The 17,925-nt window shown below is 62.5% G+C and overlaps 1 protein-coding gene and 1 long non-coding RNA gene across 7 annotated transcripts in view; one reads left to right on the top strand and one right to left on the bottom strand.

Annotated features, from left to right (window-relative positions):
- The window catches only part of IQGAP3 (IQ motif containing GTPase activating protein 3), a 35,621-nt gene that overhangs the window by 10,067 nt on the left and 7,629 nt on the right, over window positions 1-17,925 (bottom strand). For all 6 annotated transcript variants that reach the window (XM_047840261.1, XM_047840259.1, XM_047840264.1 and 3 more), the window contains 20 exons: window positions 17,818-17,895; window positions 16,475-16,551; window positions 15,750-15,817; window positions 15,547-15,660; window positions 15,150-15,328; window positions 14,411-14,489; window positions 13,694-13,857; window positions 13,188-13,275; window positions 11,447-11,610; window positions 9,910-10,067; window positions 8,529-8,647; window positions 8,287-8,450; window positions 6,730-6,820; window positions 5,762-5,929; window positions 5,537-5,676; window positions 5,268-5,438; window positions 2,370-2,453; window positions 2,141-2,212; window positions 1,977-2,046; window positions 541-749 (listed from right to left, as the gene is read on the bottom strand). In XM_047840261.1, the coding sequence (XP_047696217.1) occupies window positions 541-749; window positions 1,977-2,046; window positions 2,141-2,212; window positions 2,370-2,453; window positions 5,268-5,438; window positions 5,537-5,676; window positions 5,762-5,929; window positions 6,730-6,820; window positions 8,287-8,450; window positions 8,529-8,647; window positions 9,910-10,067; window positions 11,447-11,610; window positions 13,188-13,275; window positions 13,694-13,857; window positions 14,411-14,489; window positions 15,150-15,328; window positions 15,547-15,660; window positions 15,750-15,817; window positions 16,475-16,551; window positions 17,818-17,895 (2,457 nt within the window). The remainder of the gene's footprint in view (window positions 1-540; window positions 750-1,976; window positions 2,047-2,140; window positions 2,213-2,369; window positions 2,454-5,267; window positions 5,439-5,536; window positions 5,677-5,761; window positions 5,930-6,729; window positions 6,821-8,286; window positions 8,451-8,528; window positions 8,648-9,909; window positions 10,068-11,446; window positions 11,611-13,187; window positions 13,276-13,693; window positions 13,858-14,410; window positions 14,490-15,149; window positions 15,329-15,546; window positions 15,661-15,749; window positions 15,818-16,474; window positions 16,552-17,817; window positions 17,896-17,925) is intronic.
- Window positions 5,987-7,109, top strand: LOC125155229 (uncharacterized). The gene is made up of 3 exons (XR_007148095.1): window positions 5,987-6,121; window positions 6,210-6,535; window positions 6,791-7,109. It is a non-coding gene; the product is annotated as an uncharacterized LOC125155229 (long non-coding RNA).

Here is a 17,925-nt window from a genome sequence, read left to right as displayed (position 1 = left end):
AGGCCTCGAGGAACCGGGCCTTTCTGCGGTTCCAGGAGCCCCCGCACACGGTTCGAGGGTGCGCGCCCCCCCGCCCCCCGCCCTGCCACTCCGTCTGGCACCTCTGCTTCCACAGGGTGCGTCCCGTCCCCAGAGAGGGCCGGCCAGCAGCCCGGGCGTCGCGTCTGTGGGATTTTGCTCATTTCTCACGTCGCGCGCCCGGGCTGGGGCCATCACCGCCACTTCTACCCACACGGCGCGGCCTCGTAATGGGCGGTTTGAGGTACTTTCCTATCTGTCTACACGGGCCTGGTGAGGTGGGCGCTCTGATTATTCCCGCCTCCGAGGAGGAAACAGACTCAGAGATGAAAGAGGCGGCTGGCGGCCCCCTCACTGGGAAGCGGCAGAAGCAGGCATTCTAGTTCCACCGTCACCTGCCCCCCGAAGCGCCGCGGGAGCGAGGACCTGAGCCAGGTGATGAAATCCGACGCGTAACACGTGCTCGAGTAGCCACCTCCCTGGGAGCAGCTGGGTCTGGCGGTGAGCGGCCCGGCCCCTCACCTGCAGGGTGATCCGGTTCTTCACCAGCAGGCCGATCTTGATGTCCATGAGGTTGAGGTCCTGCTGCAGCTGCTGGTTGGACCGGATCTTCCTGACCACCTCTTCCTGAAGCTTCAGCAGCTCTGCCTCGGCCAGGAAGTCCTCCTGGCTTTGATTCAAGAGGTGGGCAAATCTGCACACCACGCTGAGAGGGGGATGGGGCACGTGCACTGGCGGGAAGGGAAGAGGCGTCAGGATGAGCCGAGCCCTCGCGGGGGCTTCCTCAGCAGCTCCCTGCCTCTTACCACCTCCTGGTCCCCAGCCTGCTTGAGGCCAACAGGCCGCCTCCAGGCCTGTCCTGTCCCCGAGGTCCTTGTCTCTTATGGGCAGTTATGACGGAAGAACCGTCCTTCCCTTGCTCTCCTCGCCCCTGGACCCAGGCCAGGGACCTCTCCCGCCCCCAAGTCAGAGCCCTAGCTGCCTCCACGAACCCCCTACTCCAATTTGTTCTTCCGATCGGCCGAGTGCCCAGAGTCAGAGATGGGCAGGCGGCACCCCTGCGGGCAGGACGGGCAGAGTGGGGTAGGAGGGACGTCCCAGGGCAGTGCAGGCCACCTGATGCCCAGGAATGCTGCCTCAGGCCTGGAAGGGAAAGGGGCCCACCTGTTCCAGAACCCAAGGACTGGAGGAAACTTGGAAATGGACCCTGGGTCTACTTCACAAAGAGCAGGGCATCCAAGGCTGGGCTTCTGGACTTTCAGGACAGGAGCCAAGAAGGGCCCAGAAGGACCCCTTTGAGGCTTTAGGTGCGTGCCCCGCTGAGGGGACAAGGGGCAGGATGACAGAGCACCCCTAGGTGCTGGCACTCAGTCCTGACACTGCAGAAGGCTTCATGCACGGCCCAGAGGCCGGAGCTGGGGGAGCCACGGGTCACGCAAGAGTGTGGGGAGAAGCCCCTTCCCTTGATTACTTTGCTGGTAGCGACGGGGAGATAATGGAGGCCTGGCACAGAAAGAACGTGCTCGGGGGAGTCCTCCAGGGGACCGGGCCATGTTACCCGGTGGGCAGGAGCTCCTGCTACAACCCCTATCGGACGTTCTGCACAGACGTCTCCTACTCTCTCCCTGCTGTGCGGCCCCAGGAGGGACATCTGGACCTGTCTGAGCCTGGGGGATTTCCTGTCTCTACCACCAGACTGGGGGATCCCCAAAGGCAGAGCACATGTCTTCACTCCCACACGCACCCCGGGTCCTGAGCCACATGCTCAAGGTCGGGGACATCAGCTGGCGACGAGGGCAGGGGCTCAAGAAGGGCCAACGGCGTCTCCAGAGCCCAGGCTGCAAGCTTGGGGTGGGGGGCGTGACCTCTGCCTTGCTGACTCTCGGGGGCCATGGGCTCGCGCGGACAGGGGAGGGCAGGCCGTGTACTCACGACAGAGAGGAGACCAAGCCGCGTACCTAACATTCTGTAGTCATCCCGGGCTTTCCGGGCTCGGAAAAACGCCTGGATCTTCACAATGGAGTTAACCTGCCGTGAACACAGGTGCGAAAGGGCTGCTGGCCGCCCCTGCCCTGGTCTCATGCGTGAAGGCCGGGCACGGGGACAGCAGGAGGACACTCACGTTCTTCTGGAAGTATCCCAGACGCCTCCGGTACCGCCTCCGAGCTGCCCACATCCGGACCCAGGCCTGGATCTGAGGACGCGCACTGCGTCAGAGCTCCAGGCTCGGGGGCCACCCTCCGGCCCGGGCCAGTCCAGCTGTCCCCAGAGGCCACGAGGCAAGAGGACTAAACGATTGTTCTCAGAGGGCCCTTCAAGAGACAGGAACCCGCCCAAACCGTGACAGCTACCTTGATTACGGCGTCCGAGTTCGCTTTTAAATACTGCAGCCGTCCCAGGTAGGTCTTCCGCTGCCTGTAACCCCGCCAGTGAGCCTGGGCGTCAGGACAGGAAAGGAGAAGAGCCCGGCTGGTCCCCGCTAGCCTGAGAGGCCCTCCAGGGAAGCAGGAGGGAGGCAGGCAAGGGGAGGGGGAGGGGGAGGGGGAGGGGGAGGGGGAGGGGGGGGGAGGGAAAGCCAGCCCTGGTGTCAGAGAACTTCCATCCACACGGGGAGACCAAACGCCTGCCGCCCTCCCTGGTCCCGGCACACGCATATGCACACGCACGCACCCAGGCCAACCAACACCTCCTCGCAGGGACGCTACTGCAAGGCAATGAGCTAAAAAGACAGTAGTAGTACAGTCTACACCCCGTCACCAGAGCACACGCTGTGTCCCCCCAAACACACGCACGTGCCCCGCCATCCCCCACGCCCAGTCTGGGGAGGCGCAGAGACACGGGCACACAGCCAGAGCCGTGTGGGCCGCGGGCCGCCCACGCTCCCCTAGTCACACTCCTGTCCCAACAACCCCACCCCGCTCGCGCCCAACCCTGTGCCAGCCTCCCCTGCACAGGGCACAGCGATTCAGGGCACCCGGCCCTCTTTGGTCTCTAAAACCAAACCTCACGGCCCCCTTCCCTCTCAGGGGCCTCTCCCCTTTCATGCCAAGCCTGTGTAGATTAGTTTCCTAACGTACTTCTCGGGCTGTGTCTCTCTCGGCCCCAAATTTCCAGAAGTTCTCGACCATCTGACACACACACGTCCCCCCACCGGCTCCTTCCTTCGTGATTCCAGCCACACCAGCCGATTCACTTTCCTCTAAACATGCCTGGTGACTTTCTGCCCTGACCCTTCGTTTACGCCCCCCATCCCGACCCCCAGCCCCACCTACCCCCAAAACCCTTCCTGTCTTTTAGGGCTCACATGGAACATGTCCTGGGCGCTCAGGCCCTGGGCGATACCCCATCGCTGACACTGGGGCTGGTGCGTTTGGAGTATCCCTTCTCGACTAACTGCCCTCCCAGCCCTCCCCAGAGCCAGTCCTCCGGGCCGGGCTCCCTCCTGAGGCTGACCGTGTCACCCTGTGTAACGGTGTAAAAGAGGCAGGGTGGCCCCAGGACAGCAGCTGTCCACCCCGGAGCCTGCAGGCCCAGGAAGCCCCCAGCCCAGGCCTTTTGTAGGTGCTGCCTCCTCTCCTGCAGGTACAGACTGTCCCTCTGGATACCTGCTGCGGTGAAAAGCAGAGGGGACCCCTCTCCTCTCTTCCTCCGCCCACCCACACACAGCTCCTTCCTAAAGAGGCCCCTCCCCCAGTCTGGACTGGTCGAAAGGCAGGACAGGGTCTGGCTCTCAGCCAGGCTCAGAGCCTTCGGGAGAGAGGGAGGTCTCCGTACGCCCCACCACCACCATTGCTGACCCTTACTACTTCTCTACGGCTGGAGGACAGGTGGCCCGAGAGGCTCTGGGCCACCTCTCCCTTCCCCCGCCTCCCAGGACCTGGGCCGGAACCCGCACAGCTCCGGGGCTGGTGGCAAATGCGCCCTGACCCCATCCCCTCTGCCACTGCTGCCGTGGCTTCTCAGCTCTGTAGTTTTGGGGTGAAATTCCAGTCCAGGCTCAGGCGGGGGGAATCCCTGCGATCAGACCACTCGGTGCTAACTGCTAAGGTTCTGCATTGACTTCGGGGACCAGCGCCCTGCCAGGTAACCTGGTATCACGGCCACCACCAGTGGAGTGCTCACCAGCTCAGCGCTACGTGAAACTTTCCTGCTCAACCCTCACGATCCACACGTGAGGTCAGGACCATCGTCGTGAATGAGGGGACGGTGCTGGAGAGGGCTTAGGGAAGGTGCCCCAGGTCCTCGTACGACCCAGAAATGGCAGGACCAGGAGGCGAACTTCAGCCTCTAACTCTAAAGCCCAAGCCCTCCGTTACCACCCCCCACACGGGCTAGCGCATACTCAGGGACCACTCGCCCCCCCCCCCCCCCCCCCGCCCCGGGGGACCCTTCTGGGTTGCTCTGCGTCCCTATCAGCACAGCATCTAATGTCAGCTGTGTTCCTGGCCCCGCCAGGGGAGATGTGGTCGCTCCTCTGTGTGTCTCCCGTCCGTCTCCTGCCCTTGCCCCGGGCCGGCGGGCATCCTTGCAGATCCCGGGTGTGCGCACGTTCATTATGTAAAGTATCTTCACGGTGCACACGTGCCCGTGACACCTGCAGGTCACATCTACCTGGGGAGTCTCTGTGCTCGACTCCCATCTTTCCTGGCTCGTAAGGTGGTCGGGCCCGAGGCCCACCTTCCGAGTTGCCCCTGTCCCCAGTTACTCGTGGGACCATCCGCAGGTCGGAAGGATACAAGTAGAAAGGGCTGGCTGGAGACAAAAGTTCCCCTTGGGGCTGGTCCACCCTTTCCTGTTTACCCCCCACCCGGGATGCCCCCCTCATGTCCGAACCCCAATGGCTCAGTAAACCTCCCTCCCTCCTCCCCACGGGGAGGTAACGAAGCAGCTCATGCCCTGGGGACAGTGATGGTGATGACAGTGACTGGCACTGTTCAGATGCCCGTTGGATGTCACCTCGCTTAGCCCTCACGACAGCCCTGCATGGGGGGGGGGGGGTGCGCTACGACATTCACATTTCCATTCTGCAGACGGGAAAGCTGGTCCAGAGTACGTGCCTGGCGGGGTCACGTGGTGACTAAGTGGCGGAGATGGGACCCAAACCCAGGCTCTGGAACGCATGCTCCTCTCAAACCCCACCGCTCGGGGGCGGGAAGATCATCCGCCTCCCACTCAGCAGACAGCAGGCGGGAAGGAAACCCCAAAGCCCAGACCCCAGGCCCTGGACTTCCAAGGCCAGTGCCCGCCACCTGGATCTTGATGACCGCCGGCAGCCAGGTCCTCAGAAAGCGGGAGCGCTCAGCGAACTTCTGCCGAACCAGGAAGCCGCGCATGCGGGCCTGGAGCTGGATGACTAAGCCGACGTTGGCCTTCCAGAGCTGTTGGCGGTCACGGGCAGCCGTGACCTTGGTGATGGCGGACTGTGGAGGCAGGAGAGAGCCTGTGGTACCCTGGCAGGCGGAGCCTCAGCTACAGGGAAGGCCCTCCCCGGCCCCTCCTGCACAGGGGCTCTGCCAACCTGGATCTCCTCCCGAGTCAGGTGGGACGTGTTCAGGCGGCAGCCGGTGGGCGGCTCCCAAGTTCCCCGGAAGGTCTGCAGGTGCAAGTAGTAGGCGGAGCCATCCTTCATGTCGTGTTGGACCCAGAGAGCCGCGTCCCCTGAGCAGAAGCCAGGTAAGGACGCGAGGCTCAGAGGAGGCAGCGGGCGGCTGGGACAGGCGGCGGGAGGGGCTGGGGCCATTACCTGGGCGCCGCTTCTTTGCCATGGCTCCTTCCAGGACTCGCTGGTAGCTGTCGGCGCAGTTGGGAACCACCCCCCGGAGGGCCACGGAGGGGTTCCTTAACACCCGCTCTGTCTGGGCCGCCTTGCCCTCCTTGATGGCCTGGTTGATGGCGGCCACACCGAGAGCCACTGACAGGGGCATCAGGAGGCAGGGGTTGGTCCCTCCCCCTCCCCCAAGTCCCTCCCAAGCGCCCTGTCCTGCCTACGGGGGTGGGATTCACAGGACACAAAAGGCCCATCTAAAGGAGGGGACAGGGAACCTCCCAGCATGGATGCAGACATAGATGAAAACAGAGCATGCGGCTGTGCCTGGAGGAAAAGGTAGCAGTCAAGGAAGGCTTCCTGGAGGGAGGCAGCATGGGGCTGGCTGGGGCGGGGTAAGAAGACAGCTCCAATCTCTCTCGGACAGAAGCTCAAGGGCAGGATACGGGCAGAGAAGCTCAGGACAGTTTCTTAGGGAGAGAATAAAGTCCGAGAAGTGCAGCACCTGCCTTCCGTCACGCAGACAGACAGACAGACAGACAGACAGACAGAGGGACTCCAGACAGTACGGACCGACACCACCAGCACGCGCTCTGCAACGCAAGTGTCTCTGTGTACTGACCCCCGCCGCCCACGCCTGAACACCCCCCAGCCAGAGCGGGCGGTATGGGTTGGACCTTCGGCCACCATCCAATTTCACACGCTCAGGCTTCGGGGTCAAGTACCCACTGGAAGCCGTGGACGGAGGCACAGGTGGGCTGTGGGCTCTCAGCCCCTGAGACTTGCCAGCCCGGCTGCTGGAAGCCTACCCTCTAGTCCGAGCAGCAAGGCCCTGCTCTGGTTCTGGCCCATCTCCCTGGGTGGGGAGCCCTCACCTCTTTCCCTCCCCCAGCGCCCCCCCCCCCCCCCGGCCACCAGACTCCCGCAGGGCCCCCAGGCCCACGTACTCTGTTGTGCGGCGTTCGTGTCCTGGTTGGCTCGAACCACCTCCCGGCGGATCTCTTCCAGCCACAGCACCGCTCCGGGGTCCCCCGTTGCCTGGGATGTCAAGAAATGTGGGAGAGACGAGAGCTGGGCCAGACAGGCCCCAAGCTCAGCTGTGCGAGGACCCACGTGCAGACATGGCCTTGTCACCTGCTCCGGTGGGCTGCTGCCAGGCTCAGAAGGCTCGGTCCGGGCCTGCTCTCAGGCTGGCCAAGCACCGACGCAGCTTGGCCGCAGCACCCCCAGAGCCTCCGCCCTCTGGGCAGCTCACCACCCTGCCCTTGTGCCTCAGCCACGTCCCAGGAGAGCCCGGACCAAAGTCTCCCTGCACCTGCCCTGCTCCTGCGCCCCTGTGACTCATTGCGCACCTTCTCGGGCCGATCCTGACCCTGGCCCTCCCCTCTGTCCTTCCCATCCCTGCTCCGAACCTTCTATACCACCAGGCGTGGCAGGCTACGTGTGACCACAGGCTGAGAGAGTCTGTGCAGGCCACAGGGTCAGGCTGGTTCCCCACGGCCCCACCCCCCTTCACCCAGCCCCAACCCCAGACTCCGCTCCCTGCCAACCCTCCTCACAGACAGGAGGAACTTTCTTTTCTTTTTTTTTTTAAATTTTTTAATGTGTTTATTTTTGGGAGACGGAGCGTGAGCGGGGGAGGGGCGGGGGGGGGGGTGGACACAGAATCTGAAGCAGGCTCCAGGTTCTGAGCTGTCAGCACAGAGCCCGATGCAGCGCTCGAACCCACGAACTGTGGGATCATGACCTGAGCCGAAGTCGGATGCTTAACCGACTGAGCCACCCAGACGCCCCACGGGAGAACCTTTCTAAACAAAACGTGACGGGCCGCTGTGCTCCAGGCAGCGCTCTAAAGCACTTTCTTTGGAACCGGCTTTGCCCACAAACGATGCTCGGCCCAGGAAGAACCCAGGCAGCTTTACCAGCACGCCATGTCACCGAACCCCTGACCGCGAGACACGTCGACTGTCATGCCGGGTCTGCAGGTGAGGAAACAGCAGGACGTGGGCAGGGTCAGCCCACCAGGATGCACATTGAGGCGTCTGGCCCGGCAGGTCTAGCCCTCAACCCCCCGCGCCACCGTGGGCTCAGGGCGCTACAGGCTTAGGACCCCACCACGCTCTCCGATCGTGTGATTCCCCCATTCCAGAAGGCACGTAGAACCAGTGCATGCAGCGTGTTACGGACGCGTTATCAGAGCTCAGAGACGCGGGATTTGCTGGAGGTCACAACGTCGCTGAGTGTCAGAGCAGGAAGTCCAGCCCCGTTCTCTGGCCCCCAGGCCTGTGCTCTACCCACGCACAAGCCCCCACCACTCTCTGCATGCTGGCATCCGGAGCTCGGTCCAGCGCCCTGGCCGTGGGGCCACCTACCCCCACGGCCCCTCCTGCCCTCCACTCCCAGAGGGGACTCTCATCAGACTGGGCTGGCCCCAGGTGCATCCTGGGCACAGCTCTGCCCACGGCGGATGCTCTTTCTGCTCCAGCGACCGACGCAGACCTCACCTGGGCCTTCTGCCTTTTGGCCGCCACAAGGAGGAGATGGTACCGAGGGGCCACAGGCAGGTGGACGTCGTCCAGGCCAGCCGAGGGGAGCAGGAGGGCCGACAGGGTCTTCTCGGGGCTGCCCTGGTCCAGAGCCTCGTTGATGAGGCTGACCGCCAGCACCTCTGGGCAAGACACACGTCGGTGGGCAGAGGGACTGGGTAAGGGATGGGCTGCCTCTGCCCGCCCTGGACTCCACTCACGATCGGTTTCTTCCTGCACCTGAGCGTTGACCTGGTTCACGGTGGCCTGCAGGTCATTCCAGCTCAAGACGCCGTCCGGCGCACGCCCCTGCCGCAGCGCCACCAGCGCATCAAAGTAACTGGCAGCAGAGGGAGAGAGGGTGGGCAGCGAGGGCCCCGCCAGCGGGAAGTCAGGGGGCTTGCCGCGCTCTCCTCCTCTTCTCCCCTTGTCCACTGTTCTGAGGCCCCTGTGCTGGCTCCCCGCCCTGCCTGAGCCCCGCGTGCCCCAGCCTCCCACCGCTCGGTCTCCAGACTCATACCCTGACCTCACGGCTCGGGACGCCGAAACCTTAAGGTCTCCCCAACCCGCCACCCGTGCGCGAACGCCAGCGGCCTCCTCGCTCCTTCCGCGGATGCCGGATGTGATCACACGCCTGCCGCTCACGCCTGAGCTCTGCACCTCCATTTGGCCTGTGTGCCCCAGTCCTTCCCACTCCTGTCAACACACACTCCAATCTCTAAGGGAGGAAATCTTGGAGCCACAGGTGACCACGCTCTCCCCCTCACAGCCACATCCACACGCAACCAAGTCCCGTCAGAGCCACTTGGGGAACAGACCCAGGAGCAGACTCCCCTTCGCCACCACCCACGCCCGCTGCCCTCGGCCACGACTTCCTCGCGCCTGGCCTGGAGGCTGCCTGCCCGTCCTGATCAACCCTGGAGCCGTCCGCAGTGCAGCAGCCACCGAGAGCCTGGCAAAAGGTCACATCGCCCCCTCCTCACTGAAACCCTCCTGTGGCTCCCTTCCCAAGCTATGGCGTGGCCCCCACTGCTTCACAGCCACCACTCGGCCCTCTCTGCCTGGCCACGCCGGCTTCCACGGCACTCCCTGCACACACCAAGCAATGTCCTGCTCTGGGCCTGTGCCCCACGCAGCTCCCCGCAACCACAGATGCCCCGAGGTCCCTCTCAACGCCCCCTTACCGACGGGGCCTTCCCTAACCCCCCGCCTGTCCCCAGCCTTTACCCCCTCGGCCCCTTCTGGTTCTGCCATGGCTCTTCCTCCCTGCCAGTCATCCGGCACGTTGGCTTTGCCTGTCCCCTCTACGAGCACGTGGGTTGGATGAGAGCCGGAACCTGGCTTTGTTCACTGCCATTTCCCACCACCCGGGATAGTATCTGGCACGGGGCGGGACTCAAACCTCTACGAAAGCACGAGGAATGGAGGAAGGGGGGATGCTTGAGCCCCACTCCCAGGACGAGTCACGGGCCAGGGGCTGCGAACAGCCCCAGAGAGGGGCCTGGGCCCAGGAGCAGGGAACCGAGCAGAAGGCTGGGTCCCAAGCAGAGGGTGGAGTCCTGGCTCCGCCCCCTCCCGCTCACACCTGCTAAAGCTTCTCACCGCTGAGCGTTCTCTCCTTGCACCTCGGCCAGGCCCGTGGCGGGGTTCACCAGACTGCTCCAGAAGCCGCCGACATCCCTGGCCTCCAGGGCCTGGTCAATCAGGACCACGGCTGACAGCATCTCCACGGCCACAAAGAGTTCCTCGTGGCCGAGCTCCTATAACGGGGGAGCACCGATTCCGTGGGGTGGGTCAAGGGCTTGGGGCCACTGCCATCCTGCCCCCGAGGCCCTCCCACATCCCAGTCTCTATCCCAAGCCCCAACTCATTCGCTAATTCACTGTGCCCAACACCGAGTGTGCTCACCGTGTGCTCAGTGGGTAAATGCTCCACACACACTCACTCTGTCCTCGTAACAGGCCAGCGAGGGAGGTACCATTAATGTCCCCACTTTGCAGATGAGCACACAGCGTAAGTTGAAGCTAGCCGCCTGGTTCCAGAGCCCACGCTCAGCCAGAGAGCCGCACCGACTCCTTTCTGATTCCTGGCACACGCCAGGGAGGGCGCAAGGCCCCGGGAGACAGAGAGGGGGACACAGGGCCCCTCCACACGGCACCACACGCCCCACTTCCCGGCCCAGCTTTCTCCTCCCTTCCAAACACCTGCGCGTGCTGTTCCCTCCTTCTGGAGCACCTCCCTGTCCCGTACAGAAGGAGTACCGCAGATGAGGGTCACAGCAGCTGAGCTCACATACCGGGGTCACTTCTAAGCGCGTGCGGTGACGCGTGTAGCCCTCACAACAATCCCGTGGGGAATTATGTTATTGTTCCCGTTTCACACATGAATTGAAGGGCAGACAAGGAACTAACGCCCAAGGTCGCACAGTGAGGACACAGCAGAGCCAGAAGCCGACTCCCGCTCTGCCGTCCGTGGCCCGGGTCACCGTGCGCCACCTCCTAGGGCTCGTCTTCTCTGCCTCGTACCGCAGTCACCGGTATGGAGACCGTGCCCTTCCCGAAGGCCATGACTGGGGTCGTGCTCTAAACTTCCCTCTGTGGGTATGATTCTCCACGGGTCTCCTCTCTTCCAGGAAGCCTTCCCGGACTTACCCCCAGCTCTGCTCCCTCCATTTCTTAGTCTGAAGTCCTCTGCCACTGACACCATCCGTTTCTCCCTCCCTGTGACTATCTGGACCCTCAGGTGTGTTCCAACCCCTGCAGGGACTGGGACTTCCCTGCAGGAGGGCTCTGTCACCTCCGTGTCTCGGGAGCCGTCTGGACAGGGGTGAGGGGGCACACAGAGAGGTGACAGGCACAGACTTCCACGCAGCCGGCTTAGCATGCCTTCTCGGCACTGCCGGCCACGGCCGTCAGGAACCGTACCCACCCCTGCGCCTCAGTTCCCTCACCTCTAAATGGAAATCTTCCTCACCCGCCAGGGTTCTAGCAAGGATCAGTGACCGTGTAGAGCAGCGTCCGCTCAAGAGTGCTAGCTACTATGAGAGCTCAGGATCCCTCCGAGGGTGCTCTGCACGGACCACCCCGGGCCCCCCCACTGCTTAGGACGCGGGGGCAGGACCCTCATTTCTGGGGCTCACCCCTCCCTGCTGCTGCTGGAGCACTGCCAGCTCCCGCTGGTACACAGCCGGGGCGCGGGGGCACACCGCAGGCAGCCGGGCTTCTGGGCACATCAGCTCCGCCACCGTGTCAGCCGCCACTCCCCTCCGGATGGCTCCGTTGATCCTGCACACGGCCTGGAGCGCTGCAGGGGAGGGGGGAGAGGGCTGTACGGGCCGGGCGTCCAGGGCCCGTCCTAGTCTCCCGGCTAACTGGCTTCTGCTGGGGTACCTGAGGGGGAAACGCCTCTTCAAAACCGTTCTGCCTTCTGCTAGGTCCAGAACGAGCTTCTAAGTGTGTGTGAGGGAGGGGTGCTGAGTCACTTTGCGAGGCACCGAAAGAAGCAGTGCGTCAGGCCCAGAGACGGAGCAGCTTGGCGGGTGGCAGAGCGGCCGCCTTGGCGGGGGGAGGCGCAGGGGCGGTGGACACAAGACCGGCAGGAGGCTACGGGCACGGCTAAGAAGAGGTCAGTCAAGGGCTCCAGGGGCCACATCTCGCCGACAGCACAGAGGGGCAGGTGGAGCCGCTTGGGCCACAAGGGGCAGGAGCGAGCTTGGAGGGGCCACGGGGCACCAGCGGGGTTTCCGATTTCAAACACCGGGGCTTGGGAAGTGCTGAGCAGATGCAGGCCCTGCTAGCAGGATGCATCCCCTGGGGAGAAGTAAGGGTCCAAAGACACCGGCCACTCCATGCCAGCGCTGCCTCCCGCCCCCAGAGCTCTGGCAGCCGGGGAAGGAGGGGTCCTGGTGGGAGACGGGGGACGGAAGGGGCAGAGGCGGCGCTGACGGATGCCATCACCCGCTTTCCACGGGTGAAAGTGCACAAGGAAAGCAGCCCGGACGACCGAAGGGCTGGCAGCGGGAGAGCGAGGGAAGGACAGGCTGTCCGGCCGGGCGGAATGGGCGTGTGACAAGAGGAGGGGGCACCGGAGGCCTCATCTGCCTCACGGAGCATGTGGGACCGAAGTCCAGGCCGAGTCAGGGAAGAGGCCGGGAAGGCCCGAAGACATGCGACACAGAGGTGAGCGTCTCACACCCGTATGCGACTTCTAACGGCAGGTCAGGACAGAGTTACACGGCTGAAACAGGGCTGGTGGCCACAGGCTGCGGCACCACCGCCCCCCCCCCCCCCCAACTCTGCTTCACTTCACTCCTGACACACGCTGACCTCCCGGGAGGGACATGATCACCAGGCCACACTCCTCTAATAAAAAATTGTATTTGTATGTGATGTTTTGTTTTTCAGTTGGCTTCACGCCCAGCGTGGGGCCCAGTGGGGGGCTTGAACTCACGACCCCAAGATCAAGACCTGAGCTGAGATCAGGAGCTGGACACTTAACCGACTGAGTCACCTAGGTGTCCCTGTAGATAATGTTTTTAAGGGAAAGTGAGCTGATCATGAGTTTCTCACTACAGTCGAGAGGCAAGGACTCAAGCAGGTTGAAACCGTCCAGATACAGGGCAAGTGCCCTGAAGAAAACTGTCTGCCCCAGGAGCCGGCCTGATGCAGGACTGACTGTCGTTACCCCTAAGGCCTTAAGGAACCCGTCTGTAGTGTGCATGCAGGCAGCCTGGGCCCGGGCACACCAGGGAGGGGAGAGGTCTCGCTGGAAACGTGGGCAGCAGTTTGCATCGCCCTACACACCCCTACACAGAAGCCAGCCGAGGGTTAGATGCCGCAGTGATGGGCCCGGGACCAGGCCTCAGCCTGGAAGTGACTTACTGGCTTGCTCCTGATAACCCTTCACGTTGGCTGCAGCCACACCAGCTTGGACCTCCTCCTTTTCCAGAAGATCCACCAGGCCCAACTCCTGGGGAGGGGAAGAGGACGTAGGAGAGAGCTCTCACAGGAGCTGCCCTCACGGGCTCCCAGGCCCACCCACCCCCACCTCCCTGCCTCTAGGTCTGGCTCTTTCTTACGCAGCAGGCACTGAACTAACAACACAGGCAGCACGAGGAGAGTGTCATGGAGAAAGCCAATGGCAGCGAGGACGAGATCCCTCGTCGCTGAGGCCCCCATTCAGCCATGGGGGAGCACGTCACTGCTCGCCGGCTGCCCCCGGGGACCCCTTGGTCAGTCTGGGCCATTAGGCTTTGGGGTGCTATAACCATTTACACACATAGTCAGCACTTACTGAATACAAGGAGGGGACGGAGGGGATGCCTAAGGAAGAGGCGGTCCCCATCCCACAGCAGACAGACAGAGCAGGGAGCAGGTAATCAGCTGACCTGTGCCTTCTGTTCTCTGTCTGAGCTCAGCTGTTCCAGGTACCAGTCAGCAAAGTCTCTCCTCACTCCTCGCAGGGCCAGGGCAGGGTCATGAAGGGCCTCGAGCAAGGCCCCAGGGCTCTGTCTCTCCAGGGCATCATCAACAACTTCTAGAGCCCCATGGACTGCAAAGACCAAGACCCCACAATGAGCGATGTGCAGAAGCCCAGCCGGTACCACCCCAGACCTGCCCTGTTCTTCCTGCCCAGCATGACCCCCCCGCCCTAAACCTTGATCTTGGCAGCCTTCCCCTCCTCCCCACCCCAGACCGGGAGGACATCCTGACCCCAACAGGCAGATGCCCACTCCATCCTGGGCCTCCAAACAGCCCCTCCTGCCCTCGTGTCCGCCCCACCCCGTCCATTCCTCGCAGCTCCTTCTCCCAGGACCCCGGGCCAGCTGCCCTTCTAGCAGCAAGAGCTGGAAGGCCTGTCCTTTGCCTCTGCCCCGTCCATGGATCTCCCTTCAAACAGAAACCCCCCGGACAGGGTCACTTCTCTGCACAGCGAGAGCCGAAAAGCAGCACACACCCTGCTGTTTGACTGTGGTCTTTCCCTGAGACCAGGGTTGGCCCAGGTGAGGCTACAGGGCCTCTGGCCTGAGAGCTATCCCTGAACCTCCCGATGCGGGGGCTTGCCCTGGGAGCACCCCGAAGCCCTCCTGGCCCAGGTCTCTTACCGTTGACGTGGTTGATGTGCCCCTGGATTTCAGCCTGAGTCAGGTAGCAGTCATATATGTCCCAGCTTTCTCCACCATCCTGCAAGGACCATGCCGAAAGGGAGACCTGGGAAACCAGCTCAGTCCTCTCCTGCTCCCCCCTCCCTGTCTCCAGTTCTTCCCTCCCCTGGGCGCCTTCCCAGGCCAAAGGTCAGCCTGGTCAGGAGGAATCTGGGGCTGCCTGGGGGGCTCAGTCGGTTGAGCGTCCGACTTCGGCTCAGGTCATGATCTCACGGTTCATGAGTTCGAGCCTCACGTCGGGCTCTGTGCTGACAGCTCGGAGCCTGGAGCCTGCTTCGGATTCGGTGTCTCCCTCTCTCTCTGTCCCTCCCCTGCTTGCACTCTGTCTCTCAAAAATATATAAACATTAAAAAAAAAAAAAGAAGAAGGAGGAATCTGGAGAACCCCTGGGTTCAAGCCCTCGGCATGGACACGGTTAAGTCAAATCTCCTGTCCAGTCTTGGCCAGCTCTACGCCCCCACCTCAGCCCGGCCAGAAGATCCAGTCCCCAGAACCCGTCTCCCGCCTTCTCTCCTGAATCCTCATCCCTGGGTGCCTCCTCTGCTTCTCTACAACAACCAACAAGCGTTTCTCTCAGCAACTCTGGGGCGTGGAGACAGGATGTGCCGGAGTCCTGTCCGCCGGAGGCCTTCTGGGCCACCCCACTCTGCACGCCTGCACAGCAAAGGCTCCTCCTTACTCGGGTCTGGGCGCTGGCAGTCTTCTCTGCCTTGGCCTGGGCCAGCAGCTCCTGGTAGATGGCTGCCAGAGGCTCTCGAAGATTCTCCAGCAGAGCACTGGGATTCCGCAAGGCAGCCAGGGTGTCCTCAACCACCCCTCGCTCCACCGCCTCATTGATGGCGAGGACCGCCGCGTGGACTGGGAGGGGCATGGAGACAAGGTCAGGAGGCCAGAACAAACCCCAGACCGCCGCAGCGCGACCAGCCACAGGCCACCCTGACACCATTCCCTTTTTCCATCCAGAGGGCCGGGCAAACCAGGTCACGTCACAGATGACAGCCAGAATGCATTGGAGGCTTGGAGTCTGGCCTTTCACGCGGAGCCCACCCCCCAGCAGGGCAGAGCCACACCCCTACCTGCAGCTTCATCCACCGACAGCTCATTGGCCAGAATGCCCCCGATCTTGCTGAAGGCCGGCAGCTGGAGGCCGTATTTGGCCAGTTCAGAGGCCATGTTGCTAAGTTCCTCGGCTGCAATGACACCACAGGTGCCTTTCCTCAGGGCCAGAGCCCCCAAGACCCTGCCCGCCACGAGCGGCTGGGGAAGGAGCTGGGCTCACCTGAGAATTTCACTTTCCCGTAGAGATCATGTATCTGAGGGGCCAGTCCCAGCCGGAAGAGGAAGAGACTGGAAAAGAATGGAAGGCGTTGGGGCCTATTTATTTTGACACGGTCTGCAGGAGATGCCACAGGGACCTGGACAGGGAGCCCACCACACCTGCTCCCAAGTCCCCCCAGTCCACGGGGAGCGATGTTACTGGAAGTCAGGCCGAGGCAAGTGCTACCGAAGATAAGTACGATGCTCGAGAGGCCAGGGGGCATCGGGACTTCACAGAGAAGGGCACACTGCAGTTACCAGATGGACACAGAGGGTAAGGCAAGCAGAGACCCGCAGAGCCGGGCGGGCTTGAAAGGACGTGGGAAATGAAGTCAGGACGAGACGACACGACAGAAGCAGGAACTGGTCGGCCACTTTAAGCTCTAGCCAGCTGGATGCTGATGGCCGGTTCCGAGAAGAACCAAACAGCCTGAACATTCCCACTAGGTGAGCTGCATGTGACGCTCTTGACGGCTCGTTTTGATTCCTTTGGGCCCCAGGCACAAACTGAAGACCCTTCCCTCCTGCCCTTTTCCTTCACCCCTGCAGGTCACACACAAACGTGCGCATAAATCTACGCACAACTGCAAAACTCTGAAGTCTCACTCTCCTGAGAAGTCCCTGCCTTCCTTCCTGCTGCCATGTTTCCTGTATCCACCTGGAGGACAGAAGTCTGGGGCCTCTCACCTGAGGGCATGGATGCAGTAGACCACCCGGGGCATGTTCTTCTTGTCATAGATGTCTGTGGTCTCCGGGAAGAAGGTCTGGAGGGGAAAGCAGCTGGTTACTGCCGCTGGAAACGTGAAGCAGCACCAGCTATGGAGAGAGGGGCTGAGGCATGGGTCTTCCTCTCTGACCCGGGGAGATACTCCTTTGTTGCCTGGGGCTTCGAAGTCAGTCTCCCCAACCTCTGACAGCCAGCACTGTGGCCACACACACCAAGTGTTAAAGAAAGTGAGCCGAGGCCCAGGCGCAGACGCACATCGCCAGATTCACGGGACCCAGGCAAGACTATTGCGGTTAGAAGATGCAGGCCGTGTCCTCCAGGAGAAAGAGGCCCCCTATGCATCCCGTAGACACACAGCGAGCCTGTGCCTCTGTGGACTCTCGCCAGGCAGGCAGCATGCTGGGGGGCCGGCCGTGCTCCCTCAGAAGGCCCAAAGAGGCACACGCTGTCCAGGACCACCGAGGGCACAGGGCGTTCATCCCTGTCTCTGGGCCACAGGCCTCTGATCAGTGGGGTCCCCTCGAAAAACTGAGTCCTCCCTCCAAGACACGGCGTCCCATTCCGCCTGGCGACTCCCATGAGGTCGAAGCTCAAAACCTCTTGGTTACTTCAGATTCACAGGAAGGACCCAATCTAGAGACTTAACAGCGTTCCAGCCTCACTGAGGACAGCCAGCCCCTATTACTCCTGCCTCCCACCAAAGTCCCCTTACTGCTGCTTCCTTGTCGCACAGTTGCCCGTAGGAAGAACCCTGCAGAGTCCTATCGTGCCTTAATTGGTACAGTTCCTTAGGGTTCATAAAGGGAACTCACGCACATCATCCGGTCCTCCTGACAGCCTCACGGGCTACACGGGGCAGTCAAGCAACACGCTGAGATCCAAAGGGCAAGGGGACGTGCCGTGTGTGGCCAACAGGGGACCCGGGCCCGGGCCTCCAAGTCCACCACCAAGGGATATGGCCCGTGGCAAGCCCACATCACGCCACGAAATTCTGGTGGAAGGCTGGCTAAACATGCATCCCCTGCGTTGCACGGGGGCCTCGCTCACTAATGGGGACAGTGCAGCTTAGGTCAGGGGGCCTTCACCTCCCTCCACTTCCCTCACCCACAGGAAGTAGGGGCAGAGACCAAGTAACGTGGTTCAAAGACAGACACCTGCAGGCAATTTAAACCCTCAGGTTAAGTTAGCTAAGGAGACACATGATGACGAGGGCTGAAGGATCCGGGGAGACAAAGCGTGCGTGGTGGGGGTGGGGGGCCGGTGGAGAGTAAAGATGCACCCCAGTCTCGAGGCCCAGCGTTACCGAAGGCAGGCCGATGTGGGCTATGGCCGACAGCCAGAAGTTGATGTTGTCTGTGTGGCGGAAATGCAAGCCAGTTGCCTGAAAGGGAAGGAAAGAGAAGAGAATCTG

This window comes from Prionailurus viverrinus, chromosome F1 (genome assembly GCF_022837055.1).
Source record: "Prionailurus viverrinus isolate Anna chromosome F1, UM_Priviv_1.0, whole genome shotgun sequence".
Lineage (NCBI taxonomy): Eukaryota > Metazoa > Chordata > Mammalia > Carnivora > Felidae > Prionailurus > Prionailurus viverrinus.
Note: the sequence above shows the minus strand (reverse complement) of the source record. Positions and strands in the feature narration are given on the sequence as shown.